General features: G+C 47.4%; 1 protein-coding gene across 2 annotated transcripts; it reads left to right on the top strand.

The window, feature by feature from the left end:
- Positions 1 to 1,199: 1,199 nt before the first annotated feature.
- Positions 1,200 to 15,923, top strand: SCNN1B (sodium channel epithelial 1 beta subunit). 2 transcript variants are annotated; one of them, XM_026054188.1, is made up of 14 exons: positions 1,200 to 1,366; positions 1,657 to 1,718; positions 2,886 to 3,204; positions 4,106 to 4,424; positions 5,442 to 5,635; positions 6,840 to 6,943; positions 7,401 to 7,564; positions 8,550 to 8,657; positions 10,931 to 11,048; positions 11,838 to 11,913; positions 12,105 to 12,162; positions 13,432 to 13,493; positions 14,884 to 14,959; positions 15,406 to 15,923. In XM_026054188.1, exons 3-14 carry the CDS (start codon positions 2,894 to 2,896, stop codon positions 15,778 to 15,780), a joined length of 1,965 nt encoding a protein of 654 aa, XP_025909973.1. In that variant the 5' UTR covers positions 1,200 to 1,366; positions 1,657 to 1,718; positions 2,886 to 2,893; the 3' UTR covers positions 15,781 to 15,923. The 2 variants fall into 2 exon arrangements, with proteins under 2 accessions (XP_025909973.1, XP_025909974.1); XM_026054189.1 differs by lacking the exon at positions 1,200 to 1,366 and having other exon boundaries at positions 1,622 to 1,718.
- The last annotated feature ends 846 nt before the right edge of the window (positions 15,924 to 16,769 follow it).

A 16,769-nucleotide genomic window follows, 5' to 3' on the forward strand; every position in this document is an offset into this window, starting at 1 on the left:
AGTTTACATTGCTGCCTCGCTTTTTTAACCGCCAGATTGCAAACTTGTGATGAAATAAAAAACTTGGCCCYACGTTGCAGAAGCATTAGGGTAAACGTCTCCTGTAGGAAGACAAGGCTGSGTGTTTTACTGCAGCCTTTCCCAGGGCTCTGGGCAAGGCACAAGGGCAGGCAGGGATCAGGGAGGAGAGGCTCTTGTGCAGCCCAGGGAAGAGGGCRCTCAACAGTCGCAGCACTCGGGGCCCTGGTCCTGAGGGGTTTGGGCAGCGCAGTCAGCACGCTGGGTCCCCGCCGCGCTCCGGGCAGGACTGTGCTCGGTTTTGGCTGTGTCCTTATCTCCCTGTGAAGGGGAGCGGTGCTAGCGGCCCTGCGCAGGGCTCCGGACACGGCCAGCTCGGTAGTTTCACAACGTGGCGGCCCTGGCGCTACAGGGGTCCTGCGATCCCAGACTGATCCCAGAGCCGCTCCAGGGGACACCGGTTTGGTGACAGGTGCCATCCAGGAGCCGGCGGTCGCTGGAGAGTGGAGGCAGCAGCGATGGCAGCCAAGGGGACCCGGCGAGGGTTTAAGGGGATGAGCAGCTGACAAGGACCTGCCCAGAAAACCTGGGATCCTTCTTGTACCAGATTTCAGGAACAAAGCCCGGATCCTCAGTGCTTAGCCAGTGCAGAGCCTGCAAGCAATAAAGCAAACATAGATTGCAGGGCATGCAGCCAGTCAGGTCCAGCAAGGCTGGATTTTGCCCAGTGAAGTGTAGGTCTGCTTTAAATTTTAATCTAATCTAAATCTTTTATTGGATTTCTTAAAAGGGGGGAAATATTTACTAGTTTGCTTTGAAGGYCTCTCTGTATTTAAATGCATTTTGTCTATATTGTTTTATAAACCAAAAAAYAGTCCTGAGCTTTCTGACTTTGGGTTACCAAGTGTTAATACATTTAACAGCAGGAGAGCTAGTGTAAAAAGCTCCTATATGTTGCAAGTCTTTCCTTGAGCCGTGGCTATTGAAACAGAGGCTAATGCAGTTGCTTCTGTTCTCTTTATATTCCTGCACAACAGCCCTGAGCGTCTAAGGCCACATGCGGCTCCTTTTGCAAATAGCCCCTTCTGCAGGCAAGGAACCGCAGCAGAAATCCCAGGAAAACATTCCCCGGGGAAACAGAATGCTTCTATTTCTCAGAGGAGAGTAAACTCTGCCCTCTCCGCTTGTAGGAAATCCACGTAATGCGAAGCAGCTGGAGTCCCTGCTCGCTAAATTACTCTCCCAGGTCTTTCCTTATGCAGGAGGCAATCAAATCCTCATGGTGCTGAACCATATCAGATTTTAAGTAGAAAGAAGCAATCCTGTCATATAAGCAATAGGAAACACGGTGAGAATCATCTTTTCTCTTTGTATAACGGAGTGAGGCATCTTAAACCGATGACATTTCTAGCAAACTCTGTGTTCACTAGCTAGGAGATCCTGCTTGCAGCCGAAGCACTTCCCCCCCRACCCCGATCCTTCCCAAGGTCCTCATTAAGATTTAATTCCTCTCATTTGATTCATGTGCWGATACAGTCATACTGCAAACTAGCCAAGCAAACCAAAAGAAAAACGATAAGGAGCATCTAATCAGATAAAGCCAAGTAGGATAAGTTTGTTGTTGTTTTTCCTTTGGAGAAGGCAGAAGGACACTGTTGTTACCTCTTCACCGGCAACCTGTGATCACAGACAGGCTTTTGGTACGTTTGGTATTTTACCTACAGGTGACTTTGTGTTAGTCTAATTTATGTATTGCTGATTACCRAAGCTATCCTATTACTTCAGCAGACTTTCTTCCAGGATGCTGCATCATGTATAGTGCTACTCTTAATTCTGTTCTCTTACATTTTAAATCTGATTTTTTTTCTTAGTAATCGACTGCTGTGTTTTGAAATCATGCCTCAGGATATTAAGATTTAGTAACACAAATTCTCACCTGAAACAGCAGGACAAACTGTTCTATTTACTCACAATATGAATGTAAAATATGCAGCATCCCTCACATGAGCAGTAGAAACATACCGATATTATCTTAAAGACAAAGGAATTTGGGGAGAAACAAACCAAGTGTGGTTCTTCCTCGGCAGGCAGTGTGCGCTCGCCAGTAATCCAGGCTGGAGGAAGATGCCGCTGCTCTAGAGCCCCGGGTGCCACTGCCGCGGGCGCTCCTGGCCCGTCCTGTGGCCGTTCCCGCGCTGCGGAGCGCCCCGGCGCTGCGGGAACACGGGCCGGCTCTGCGCTGCACAGCAGCCTGCAGTGGCAACAGCGCTTAGGGGTATTTTCGCAGTGACATGGAGCTTATTTAGAAGCAGAATACCGTCCCTTCCCCCAGGAATCCCTTCATAGAGTAGTTTAAACCCCGTGTCAGACCCGGCGCTTCCCTGTGAGCAGCGCGGCAGGAGCGGGCGCCGAGATCCCCTCCCCAGYGCCCGGCCACCCCACGGGTTTCCACGCGGTACATCCTCTTCCTCAAACGCGGATTGCTCTTAGTGCAGCATCTAAATGCTGTGGGAGCTGCCATTTGGTGGGACGCTCATAGGCACCGCAGTTTCCAACAGCTCTGAACAGCTTARCTCTCCTGGGAACAGAAGGGACATCAGAAAGGAAGTGGCAGAAACGTTTGCCTCTTTTGGAACTGCAAGGCAGAGATCTCCAGCTCGCACCTTCTCGAGGWTTGAAGGGCTCCTTGTTGTGCAACACAGCCCTAAAGAACATGTGCTCTAAATTTCTCCAAGCTTGTAAATCTACAGCTATATTATTATACAATTACTCTAATTTTGCTTGTTGACAATACAAATATATTTGGAATAATGCAAACTCCTGCTTCTTAAAATAGCTGTTTCGATTTTTTTTCCCGATGTTTACAGACACCAACATGAACCTGAAGAAGTATTTCGTCCGAGCGCTGCACCGTCTCCAGAAAGGCCCTGGCTACACATACAAAGAGCTGCTGGTCTGGTATTGTGATAACACCAACACACACGGCCCCAAACGCATCATCAAAGAGGGGCCAAAGAAGAAATTCATATGGTTTTTCCTAACTTTGCTCTTCGCCTCTCTGGTCTTCTGGCAGTGGGGTATCCTCATTAACACGTACCTCTCTTATAATGTCACTTCATCTCTCTCGATTGGATTTAAGACTATGAAGTTCCCGGCAGTCACAGTCTGCAATGCCAACCCTTTCAAGTGAGTTTTTCCTTTGCCTAAGTTATCAAGTCATGGATTAACACCCTGAATTATATTGCTAGCATAAGATACTGTAGATTTCCTTTCTGTCTTGTATCATATTAGGAACATCAATGAAAATTATCGTTTGAAGCAACAGCTGGCAGTAAAAAGCAAACAAATTAGAACAGTATAAAAATGCATGGCTCGTATCCAAAGAAAGGCTCGTATAGCTGCAAGTCTGTCTGTTTCTCTTTATTGCATCAGATAATCCAATAATGGTTATTGCTTCCCTGTAAACTTTGTCTGGCTCAGAGAAAACTCTAAAGTTTCAACTAACTTGTCACAGCCAAGATCAGTCTCTTGATCTTTCCCCACAATTCCTTTCTTTTTTTTTTCCCTCCTTGCCATGAACGTATCTCTTATCACTTATACGCCAGTCATTAAGAGCTAGTTAAACACTAGTATCTGCTCTAAGTTACAGTATTATAACCCCAGAATAACTTCAAAGGAGTAACTGATTTTGTGAGTTGCTTCAGATTCTTATCCATGCAGCAGCGTAGTCCAAAACGAGATGCTTACAGCTGCCACATGGGAAGTGTGTTTGTTTTTACCCTCTCTCCCTCTTAGAGATATTTTGTGTAAATTAGTGGTGAATTGTTTGAAGTACAATGCCCGCTCTGGGGGGTACGGCCAGTTCATCGGGACAGCGCTGTGTTTATCTTGCAGCCAGTTTTGGTGTCTGGCTGCTGTTCCTGGCTGCTAGGACACAGGCTCTCAATGCGCCCGTGCTTTGCGTGGAGACTCCCTTTGTTCCCCAGCAGATCTTTATGGAACAGGCTGAGGTCCAGTCTAGTGAGGTGACAGATTGTTTCGTGCCGCTGCCACCGCTACCCGACCCAGGACCTGCTCTGTCCCGCAGGTACTCGGAGGTGAAGCCGCTGCTGAAAGAGCTGGACAAGCTCATTGAGGCGGCTCTGGAGAGGATCCTGCAGCCCACACAGGGGGACTCCRTCCTGCCCCTGCCCCTAAACAGCAGCGACAACCTCTCCCAGACCCTGGATCTGCGCCTGTGGAACCAGATACCGCTGGTCCTCATTGACGAGCACGACAAGGACCATCCTGTCATCGTGGATATCTTTGAGACCAACCAGACTGGCCCAGGGAACCAAACTGCTGCCCCTCCTCACACATCCAACACAACATCAGAAGAGAAAAAATACAAACTGGCAGTGAAACTGGTGAGTGAGGGTCCCATAGTAATAAGAGCAGCTATATGTATTGCTGAAAAACAGCCAGAAGGGACGGGAGGAAGAGCAGGCAGGGTGCATGGGCGTGCTGTGCTGGAATGCAATGCAGAAATCAGGCCTCGAGGTGTCTCTTTACACCCACCTGGCTGCTCCTGGTGTCAGCGCTGGCTCGCGGGGCRGCCAAAGGCAACGCTCTTCTCAGGGCTGCAGGAAGGACCTTCCCGTGGAGCGCGGTGGTTCCGAACGGCTGGCGTGCGCAGATAACGCAGCCCAGGGACGTCTGACCCACGGGGGGCCTTGCAGGGCTCCTGCGGTCCCGGGAGCCATGTCAAGCTCGTCATCATGAATTTAGGCAGCTGCAAAACAGAGTCAACTGAAATCAACGAGTTCTTCATGCAGAAGTGAGCTGGAACAGCACTAATGGCCCAGAGTTGTGTCTTAGAAAGGTGAAAAGGATGCAAATAGCTCAGCCTCTGATAACCAGGATGTTAGAAACCCTGGGCAGGGGTGGGGGGATTGTCACTGAGCTGCGTGCAACATTCGGCAGACGAAGCCCAAGGTCAGGTCTGTGCGTGGCGCGGGGGAGCGGCGCTGCGTGTCCGCGCCACGGCCAGACYGCGCTCGGTGCTGCCGGGAGCTGCGGCAGGAACACACCTGAGCTGGGCAGCATTACAGGCCCAGACCTTGGAAGCAGACACACCACAACAGCCCTAAAGAACTGACCAGAACAAGACATTTTCCTTAAGCTAACTGCTTAAGGAACCTATGGAATGTGTGCAGCTGGGCAGTCTCACATGTTTCCCATGAAGGGAGCAGCCCGTTAAACGCGGGATTTGTCAGTCAGTTCCACGGTACCTTTCTGGCCTTGCTCCTTCAGCTGCCCAGGGGCGAGCTGGGAGGGTTGGTGACACCTTTGTGCCTTGCACGCTTTGTCCGTTCCCGCTGCTGTCCCCTGTCCTCCCTCGGAGCTGGCTCGCGGTTTACCACCCGGCTCCCGTGTGTCCCCAGTGCAGCCACGAGGGCTCCAAGGAGTGCACGTACCGCAACTTCACGAGCGCGGCGCAGGCGGTGAGCGAGTGGTACGTCCTGCAGTCCACCAGCATCCTCTCCCGGGTGCCGCTGCGCGAGCGAGTCCGCATGGGCTACCAGGCCGAGGACATGATCCTGGCGTGCCTCTATGGGGCCGAGCCCTGCAACTACAAGTACGTGCGCACGGATCTTCTCGTCTTTACCTCATTTCAGGAAGGCTACAGATGAAGGGAYGATAGCATTATAGATATATTATTTTCTTTTTAAGTTAGATTATCAGTGGATAGTTATTTCTGCTTATTCTTAAATCTAACATCTCCCAGAAGGTTTCTAGATGTGATTCTGATTGAAAAAGTGTATTTTGAGATAGAGCYCTCATGAGTATGAGACTTCAGGTTAGTTTTAGGCAGAAAAGCTAACTAAGCTCTATCAGGTTTCTGAGTGGGCTGGTGTAACCTCTGTTTACAGCCCTGTACTAGTTCTGCCTACATCCCAGCTGGTTCAGGTTTACTTCTGGAAGCAGATTAAAGTTGGATCTAGTCAGTTTGAGATTGTGGGTTTTTTGTTTTTTTTTTTTTAACTTTTCTCGGCTTAAAGGGAAAGGTCGTAGGCTCTTACCTGGCTCTTCTGCAGCTACAACCAGGTTATTCAGACCATTAAATAAAAACAATACAATCCTTACTCTGCAAATCAGAGCAAGACCCAGAAATAAGACAGCTGATTTTAATTTTGGTGGGCCATGTTGCTCTTGTCCCATTGGGACTAGCACCACCAATGAATATTCATTGAATATTTAGTGATGACCAGCTGCCGGGTCAGGGTCTGAGCACGCACCACTTGCATAGAAACACAGCCCTCACTTACGTGGTCACATTTTAAACAAAGCTCTGAGAAAAGCATTTAACCCCTCGCTGTTCCTTGTGMACAGCAATCTTATATATCCAGTTTTCAGAAACCTGAGCACAAAACAACAGCGCATACTGCAAAAAGTCTTGCAAGCAATAACTTTTTCTTTAAATAATGTAACACRGTTATCACCAAAGAAACAGATATGTCACCAACCGAATCTGTTAGTGCAGCTCCGATGGAGCAGTTGTTTTTTTCCCTGCCCTGCCTGCTGGGCCCTTCCTTTGCACTATCACAGAGCGCTGCCCGCCGTGCCCGGCACCYGGAACGCGCCACTTCCATGCTTTTCAGCAGCAGATTCATTGAAATTATATTAGCTGATTCTTCTAGTGCAAGTGTTTAGCAAGTTAAGCTATCTAAAGTGAATCAATCCCAGACCAATTTGCCAAAAAACTATCCACTGGACCCATTATTTTATAACCCTTTAGTTTTCTCCAACAGTCGTAATTTTATATGAATGATTTTTTTCAGGAATTTCACCCAAATCTATCATCCAGACCATGGGAACTGCTACATCTTTAACTGGGGCATGGATGAGGAGGCTTTGAATTCTTCCAACCCTGGAGCTGAGTTTGGTAAGAAAAGCTCTGCTAAAGAAGAAGGAATTAAAGAAGCAGAAGTACTGTGAATTATTCTGTCACTCATAAACTATATTTATTATTTAASATGTACCAGATTTATGATTTCTGTTTCTCTAGAGCACTACAGGAGGGAATAACTGTTTTCTAGAAGGAGATAAACCTCCCCAAAGGGAAATGCATTGCACAAAAACAAGAAACATGAATACAGTTAGTAGAAATGTAGTGTCTAGCCAAAGCAGCTGAGAGAACGCTTGGCCAATCAAATATTTGCCTTCTGTGCATTTGCCATCATGCGAGATTAAAGCCCGCGTAACACTGACTACAACAGACAGAACCCTTCCCAGGGAAAAGAGTTCTGTGCACAAGAAAATATTCTCATTGTTTTTCCAAAGACTCCTGTTTCAGGAGAACTCTGCGTTTCATGTTCTGAATATTGTGCTTGGTGTCACAGGGCTGAAGTTAATTCTGGACATCAGCCAGCAGGATTATATCCCCTACCTGTCATCAGCCGCTGGGGCTAGACTAATGCTGCATCAACAGAAGAGCTTCCCGTTCCTTAAGGATCAGGGCATCTATGCGATGGCAGGGACAGAAACCTCCATTGGCGTCTTAGTGGTATGTGTGGCATTCCTCTGGAGCAAATTGTCTGAGAATAATGTTATCTGATGGGACTGCAACCAAGTTTTGCAGTCTTGGCTGAACTGGCTCAAACCAAAAGAGTCAAGGTATACGCTAGCTGTGGGCTGGAACAGTTTATGGAGAGTTTTATGTAACTCTCCTGGCAAAGTGCTCTAGTAAAGCCAAAATACTGAGCTCAAGTAATTGTTCCCTCTTCTCCTAGTATGTTAGGAGGTTCACTGCTAAAATGTGCTGTTGGTTCACACCAGAGCCAAGCTATGGCTGGTACCTCTGGTTAGGAAACCTTTCCTTTACCCCCAGCTCGGTTCTCCCAGCAGTACAGTCAACCTGAAAGATCTTTTCTTTCTTTTTTATTTTTTTTTTTAGCTGGGATATTCTACTACAGTTACCATTGCCACCATTTTATTCCAGAACACCTGGTCAGCATGCATCACATTTCTTTTTCAGATTCTGTGAATCAGGTGATGTGTGTTTTGGTTAGCTCTGATGTGTTCTGCTGGCCGTGCCTTGCCCAGCGTCTGCCAAGACAACTGCTCTCTGCAGAGCCACTTACCCTTGTCAGGGGCCAGAACGTCRCACGCGCCAGGACGAGGGAAGGCTGGAAAACCGGAGCGCATCCCTCATCTCGCAGACAAATCAGTGGGAGGAGGGAGGCAGGATGACAAGGTCGTTTCTGCTCAATGAGAAAACGGCTCCTTTACAGAATGTACATGGCAGAACTGCAGCTCATTTAAATGCTGTGTCCTCAAATACTATTCTCCATGTTATGACTTCTTGATCTGGCCTGGTCGAAGAGCTGGGCCTTTTCGGGCGCCTTTCAGCTCGGCCTTCTATGATCTTTTTGTTTTTCTTCCCCTCTCTCAAAGACAGCAGGGAATACAGGAATTACAGAGCCTCTAGCCAACTAGGACACAGGGAAGAGCAGTAGCTTAAATATTTTGCTATTTCCATTTTCTTTCAGGATGAACTGGAACGAATGGGTTATCCCTACAGTGACTGCACTATGAATGGGTCTGATGTTCCAGTAAAAAACCTATATAGTGAATATAACACTTCCTATTCCATACAGGTAAAACATGTTCTCAAATCAAAGTGTTTAGCAAAAATGTTCAAAGCAACTAAAATAGTTTTAGCACACASTATTACTAGAGGATAAGCAAACAAAGTAGAGTACATTACCAAAGCACAGAACTCCTTTTTCCTGGTAATAAGTCAGCACCTGAGWCTGACCACTCAGTAGCCTCAGGATTGGGAACAATCCTGCTGAATCCAATGTAAATACCTCTATGTTGCAGGATCAAAATGTAATGATGCAAGTAATAAAACTCAAAAGATAAGGAGTATTGCTCTGGCAGACAGCATTGTTTCACATAATATTCAATCTCCATTCTCACATCAAAACTGTTCAATGTGCATGGATTGCACATCAACCCCTGCAAAACAGTAACTTTTCCTGTATTCAGTTATAAAGTTTCCTTTCATTTTGAGAGGAATGAAGATGCTCTTTACCATCATTTTCTTAAAATCTATAAAACAGCAATCTCCCAGAATCTCTGTTGCTGAATGGGATCCYAGAATGTGTGACCTCCCAGCAAAGTGATAATTTGCAGATGAAAAATCAAAATGTTCTTACTTCTGCATATGATCACTATTTACTGCTGGTCCCTYTCTTGCATGCTGCTCCCTCAGAATTCAGCTGACCAAAGCAGAGGGTTCCCATTCATTCTCTAATGCACATTCTCTAATGTGCAAGGAAGCTTACATTGTGCATAAACAAGCAGTATTGCTACTACTCTGATGGAGGATAAATATACAGAAAGTTCTTCTCATCAGAATACTTTAATTCTTTTGCAATCCTTTTCTCTTTAAGAGAAATAAGATTTTTTTTTTAAGACTGAAAATGCATGTAGATTGTGGATTCAGAATGTAGCCATACCTTTGTCTTTTCTTCCCTTCAGGACGGGGATGGGAAAACTCAGAGTTTGTAAACCTTGAATCTGTAATAAAAATACAGGGTAGACATAAAGCGCTGGTTAATTTGTAACAAAGGCTTTAACACAGTGGAGACAAAATTCTTAAGGGTGAGATCTGGCAATAAAGAAAACATGAAACTTTTGGAGTTATTTACAAATGAGTGAAGGAAAAATCTCAGAGAAGGTGAATGGGTTTGGTCTGCCTTTATATAATTATAACAACTGGAGCTCTTTACTATACATTTTAAGATGCTTGTATAACCTTTAAACAAATACTTGAAGTGATTGCATTATTACTTAGAAGTGCCTGAATGCTGACTCAGGTTCCAGATCCACATAATTCATATCACTTCAGAGACCTCTCACCAACAAACTTTTTCATCACTCCCTGATTATAGTGACTTCCATAAGCATTTCATAATACACAGAACCTATGATTTTTCCACCAAGCTGACACTTAAATTTAATTATCTTTTCATAGGTTTTGTTATTGCTTTGTGCATTGTTTCATTGAAATCCCACTCCAATATCTCTTGATTAAGCTCCTGCCTCAATGAGCTAATGGTAACGCTGCAGCCCAGGATCACAAGCTGTTGAAGTTGCAGCCGTGAGCCTGTCATGGAGAGAAACAGATGCACAGATAAGATAACCCAGATCTCTAAAACTTGCTCTTTATGCTGAAGTATTTTTAAAGTCTTACCTTTTAAAGTAAAAACAAGCCTTTTGTCAATATGTCATATAAATCCTGGGAACAGCAGCAGTGTCTAGTTTATAACAGAACTTTTTTTTTCCTTTGAAACTCCATACAACTTCCTTGAAACCCTAAAATAATTACGAAAGAGCATTTCTTGTGTGCCTGGGAGCAGGCTGTTTAGTGCTCTAACACCTACAGTTAGCTCACAAATACAATACTCTACAAAATTTGGAGGAACAGTAGTAGAAATGCAACATAGAGAAATACGTAATTGCAGTACAGCTGTAAACATCCTAATTGTTTAGCTCCATTGTCTGTCTGYGGATATCATCGATTGTAAAACCAGTGTCATTCGGGCCTCATTTCAGTGGCCTCTCGTGACATTTAGAGACGCACATGTGCAAGCTGGAGAATGAAGTTGCTCACTTCATGCTCGCTGATGCTCCTGCAGCAGCAAGTCCTGCAGCGCAGCACCTTGCAGAGCTCTCCTCAAGCACCTTTAGTCCCCTCTTAATGTGTAGCTGCAAGCAAAACATCTCTTCAGTGCAAAAGAGAGATCATTTCTAGGAGGAGGCTCAGTTCTCACAGGTTATATAGCCTCAGCAACATAATGCAACAAGGATCACCATGAGAGTACGTCCCAGTTCTAAGCAGCTCCCTGTTCCCTTTTTTCAGGCTTGTCTGCGCTCTTGTTTCCAAAATCGCATGGCTGAAATCTGTGGATGTGGTCACTATATGTTTCCTTTACCTGAAGGGGTGAATTATTGCAATAATGAAGATAACCCAGGTTGGGGTAAGAACATGATCAAAGCTAATTATACAACCTTCCCAAAGGTATTGGAACACGGCGAGGGAGGGCACGTTCTGTCGGTATTGCGAGTGCAGCAGTTGCTTGTGTAAACTCTTACCTTGGCCCTTAGGGTCACTGGCAGCCAGCCTGGGAAATTCTTGGCACTGAGCAGAGGCTAAGGGCTCTCTGCTTCCATCCCGGCACTGCTCGCATTTCCCTCRGAAAGATGGACTAGCTCAAGCTTGCTCCAGTGCTGTGGAAGAAGCAGGAGCTTCTTGATGGGAAAAAAAACAGGAAAAAGGAAGAAAAAAGCAATAGTTCAATAGTTAGGTCAGAAGATCAGGTCCTGAAATAAACTTGCCCATCCCTATGTAAGTAGGTACAATTGACTCTTGTAAGGAAACACAGAGCCCAGCAGTTCCATGTTTGCTCTTAACAGACCGTTGGAGAGGTCTCGTTCTCTTGCAACACTAACTTACAGAAAAAGAAATGTAAAATACCACCTGAATTGCCATACTCACATATGAAACAAAACACCATCAGACTACTGGAGTTGGCAAAACTTGTACCTAAAATACCGRTTGTCTGTAAAAGCTACCTGCAGAAAAGTATTAAATTATCTAATCATTTTGCCTGAGTTTTCCAGGAAAAGAAGGTTAGTGGGGAAGAAAGCAAATTTGTGCAGCAGGCTTGCATTGAAAATACTTCTTTTATTAAATACAAATTATGTAATCCAGATAAGCTAGGTTCTCATCTAAACAAATGCTTTGATTTTCTGTTTTCATCAAACAGCATATTGCTATTCATCACTGAGATCAAATATAGGACACAGACAGTTTTGTATTGACTCTTGTAAGGAAACATGCAAGTAAGTACAYGGTTATTTCTGGCAGCTCTAAAGGTGGAGGGAATCCTGCATTTCCCGTCTCCCATCAATTCTGACCTTTATAAAAATGCAGCAAGTCTTTTGGGGTTGCTTACCTGAAACAGAGCTAGAGCTCCAGTGACAGCGGAGTAGGGAATTCTCTCCTGATTAACCTTCCTCTTTCTGCTTTCTAGTGACACGCAGTATAAAATGACCATCTCCATGGCAGATTGGCCTTCGGAAGCTTCAGAGGTAACTCCCATCCCTTGTCTTAAAACATTCATTAATAATTAGATGTTCTTAACTGTGTGAATCAGTGGGTATGTTCAGAGTTAATGTTCAGGTAGCAGGCAGCTCTTTTCTAAATTACACATTTTCAGCATTTGAAGACTAGCTGCAGCACATGAAACAAGGGGTGACACCTCCCCAGCGCTGGGGCTTCCCTTGCTGTGCTCCTGCACTAAGCACAGCCAACGACCCAAACATGAGCAATCACCTCCCCACATAATGCAAATACAGAATACACAGATTTGCTTTCTCTGAGTTTGCTGACCGAAATACAGAGCACAAGTGCTTAGCATCATTGCTGCATTACAAATTTTGCCTAATTCACAGTCTGCAGTCTGCTTTGTTTAATCCATTTACCAGGACAGCTGCTTGAGGGGGAATATGGCACCTGTGTGATTTCATGCTCTTTCAGGAGGAGAGAACAGCCAGAAACAGAGCCACTTTGTACACACAAGCGTAGTTGAGGCAGATAAGATGTGATAAGATCTCATGGGCTCTCTAAAGAGAAAATGAATACTGCATTTGGATCACTCATTAAATGCTAAAGATTAGGCAGTGTCAAAGCTACACGTGCAGTCTTATCTCTCTGTACCCATATACACTGCAGAGTTGCTTGCATGACTGTTTTCTCTCTTGCTTAGTGTTTGCCACACTGTATTCTTGAAGCATCACAGCTAAAGGCACAACATCCTCATCCGTGCAGTGTTCCCGTGGCATATCCCACTGCACACAGTAGATCTCATGTCTTCACCGGTTGTAATCAACGTCAAAGGTGATTTTAAACAGGCATGCTGATTAACTTATCCTGGCACCAAACACTTCACACATACCCTTACATAAACACTTAATCTTCAATACCAAAATTGATAAAGCTACAGCCAGAGTGACTGCACTGGCACACTGTGTGTGCAGCAGAGACATCTACGAGGTGCCAAATGTAGGAGCTACAARCAGGTAGACAAGCACGATTGCCTTACAGACCTCATTGTATGGTGGAAAACGCAGCTGCAGCGCCAGTCTGCGCGTGGCATCACCAGCACGGAGCAGATCGGGCAGCCTGGGTGCCTGCTGTAACCCAGAGACAAACCACAGAGTAGGAGYGTTCTTAGTCCAGCAGAGCTGCRTTAAGGAAAGAATATTCACTACAGGTTTCTTTATGTCTGAGGTTTCTGCCCAGGCAAGTGCATGGAGAGGAAGCTTCTTCTCAGTTCTGAATAACTTTTGTCTTCCTAGGACTGGATTTTCCATATATTGTCTTATGAAAGGGACATGTCAACAAATGTGACTCTGGACAGGTAAGCRAGAGGAACAACCCCTTTATCTTTTCTAATGAGCCTGTTAACATTAGATTAACATGGGCCTTGGCTGTGAGCCAGAGCACACGTGTGCTCATGCAGGAGAGAGCAAGACTTGGCGCAGGCTTTCGGGGAGGACACATTATGTAAATCCAAATACAACTCATGCATATTCTGTGTTCTCTGTAGTAATAAACTAGGTAGGCAAAACCCACGTGTGCAGTTAAACTGAAGAGAACATTAAACACAACACCTCCCATGAGCTGCACGGAGGAGTTTGGAGACTCTAAAGCTATAAATTCCGTGACCTTCCAGAGTTAACTCCTGTGTCATAACACTCACGCYTTCATACTTACATCTCTGAATTTCAGCAGCAGTAATAGCTCGGATGCAGCYTCAACAAAACTGGCACTAGCTGAATTATCCTCTTATAAACTAAACCCTAAAATACGGGGAAAAGTAGAAAAACAGGAAACAGTTTCATTGGAGCAAGATGCAGCATCCGTGAGCAGCCAGCTGTGGCTTGAGCAGAATGAAACAAGAACAAAGCTCCTGTGGGAGCTTCCCAACCTTGGCATTAGTGTCAGAAAAGCCTGTAGGAGAATGAGACTGAAACAAATGGCTGGATGGAGGAGTGTAAGAAGAGACAATGGCCAAAATGTTTATGTTTCAGTGCTAACTGTAGGCACTGAGGAATCTAGGCAATAAGAAACAGCCAGATTTAGAGAAGCAGAACTCCCCTGACGTTCACCACCAGTTGCTTGGTACGTCTGAAAAGCCACTTCTCATGGAGGTTTAGAAGCCTAGTGTTGGCACAAAAAGCTAATGTTAGAACCTAATATTAAACCATATATTACAAAGCAAGCTTCTGGGGAGCCACAAAACTAATTCTGTGCTTCCCTTATGCCAAGCTCTTAAAAATAAATAAATAAATAAGTAAGTAAAATCCCGGTCATACTGTGGTTCCAGGACAGAGCTCAGAGTGTGTTTGTTGCTGGCAGTCGCTCGTGACRTAGCCACTCTGGACAAGGATATGGGCGGTGGGGACTGACGGGAGAGGCGACAGCCCTTTTAGCTCCACTGAGGCAGAGAGAAAGCACAAAACAAAGAGCTCCAAAGAAGCTTCCTGATGCACAAATGTCCCTCAGGAAGGTTCAGGCTGTGAAGCACTTAAGAACAAATTATTTCTTCCAGCATCTATTTGCATTCAGTAGCATTTCTTTTATTTCTTCCACATAACAGGCAGAAGTTTGAGTTGTAACAGTTATCTGTCCCTTACAGGTCATAAAAGACAGGGCTCTGAGAAGCTCTTCCCAACATACAAGCATTTAAGGACGTATGCGGGACATATATAGCTTGAATTTTCTCAAGTCGTTTTTGTTTCCTGCAGAAACGGAATCATCAAGCTGAACATCTATTTCCAGGAGTACAACTACCGTACCATCTCGGAGTCTGCGGCCACAACCGTGAGTGCCACACCAGGTCTCTGTGCGTGCAAAGCCAACGTGCTGCCACACCAGGACAGGGAGCTTGTGCTGAGCTAGTGGCACATGCCGAGGCAGGGTCGTCAGCTTCTCACACTAATTAGAGCATTGCATTAGAGYGCTAGAGCACTGCCCTTCAGAAGGGCAGTGTTGAGGGGGTGCAGAGTGGCCTCCACCAGCTCATTCCTAACACACGGCTCGTTATTCCCTCCTGCCTCTTCTCCCCGTTGCCAGAGGCAGGTTGCAGGGCAGCAGTGTCAGAGCTCCCCAAAGCAGCACCAGTGAAATGAGGGGCTCGCAGCAGCGCTGCCGGGCGACACGGGTGCCAGCGCTGCCTTAGCTCGCATGGAAACACCGCGAACGGCCGGGGCTTGGAGGTGAGCTGCTCATCTACAGCGCATTACCTCCCTGTCCTCTCCTGCCTGCAGATCGTGTGGCTGCTGTCGAGCCTGGGAGGCCAATTCGGGTTCTGGATGGGGGGCTCCGTGCTCTGCCTCATAGAGTTTGGAGAGATCATCATCGACTCGCTGTGGATCACGGTCATTAACGTCATCAGCTGGTGCAAGGGCCTGAAGCAGAGGCGCGCGCGTGCGCGGTACCCGGACGCGCCTCCCACGGTGTCGGAGCTGGTGGAAGCCCACGCGAACCTGGCCTTCCAGCACGAGGAGCCCGGCGGGGCGGCGCGGCGCCAGGACGCGCTGCCCCCGGAGCCGGGCACCCCCCCGCCCAACTACGACTCGCTGCGCGTGCAGCCCCCGGCCGCCCTCGCCCCGGACAGCGACAGCGACGCCGACCCCGAGTGAGCAGCGGCCTGCGGCGCCGCTCTCGCCCTGCTCCACCTGCCGCTCCACCAGCGACGTCCTGCTCCTCATCGGAGCAGGAAGGAGCCGGAGCGCGCTCCGCGTCCCCACCCCTGCGTAAAACGCTCACCGTCGAGAAGCTCTGTCTAATAAACCCTGTAATAAATCTCACGGAGTCAGCAGCAGGCTGGGGCTTCGCTATACAGAGCTTGTGTAAATCAATACCGCTATATAACCATAAATCACTAATTCCTGTTAACAAGTAGCTTTGCTTACTTGTGGGAGGAAAGCACTTCCCGGGAGAAATGCAGGGCAGAGAGCGGCTCGGAAAGCGTCCTGCTTGCGGGTGTGCGGCCGGGGGCCAGGAGCAGCGCGTGGCAGGGGCGGCGGGAGGCCCGTCCCGGAGCAGGGAGAGCGGGATGGGCGTGCGGCGGGAGCAGGGAGCCCCCAGGGCGCGAGGCAGCGCCTGTCCGACACCGAGAACACCCGCGCTCTGCTGCACTCGGGCTGCTTCCCGGGGTCAGCGAGAACCACGGGGTGCCGGACTGCTCCTCATTCCTGTGCGTACATTTCTGAATGACCACAACATAAACAGGAGGAAAATAGATAAATACATAAATAAACCATCTCCTCCGCTCCCCGGAGCCCCGTGCTCTCCGCTTGCCACCCGTGCCTGGGCTCTGCTAACGCTCCTGCGGCAGAGGGGCCTGTCTGTTAGTGCGTGTCAGAGAGAACACTGCAGCCTCCGGCAGAGAGCGAGGCGCGGGGAGCAAGTGCCGGTGCCTCGGCAGCGCCGCTGTCGGCCAGAGGGACAACCCGGGGCCTTGGAGCGGCGGCCGGGCCGAGCGCTGCGGCGGCAGCTCGGCGCGAGGCCGAGCGCGGGCTCCGCAGACCAGGCCGGGCCGTGCTCACCCCTCGCAGCCTCGGGTTCTCCTGCCCCGAGGAGGCTCCCAGCAGGGCTTGGAGCCGCACAATTAACACCAGCATAATTA

This window comes from Nothoprocta perdicaria, unplaced genomic scaffold (genome assembly GCF_003342845.1).
Source record: "Nothoprocta perdicaria isolate Ctin4 unplaced genomic scaffold, notPer1 scaffold_12, whole genome shotgun sequence".
Classification (NCBI taxonomy): Eukaryota; Metazoa; Chordata; class Aves; order Tinamiformes; family Tinamidae; genus Nothoprocta; species Nothoprocta perdicaria.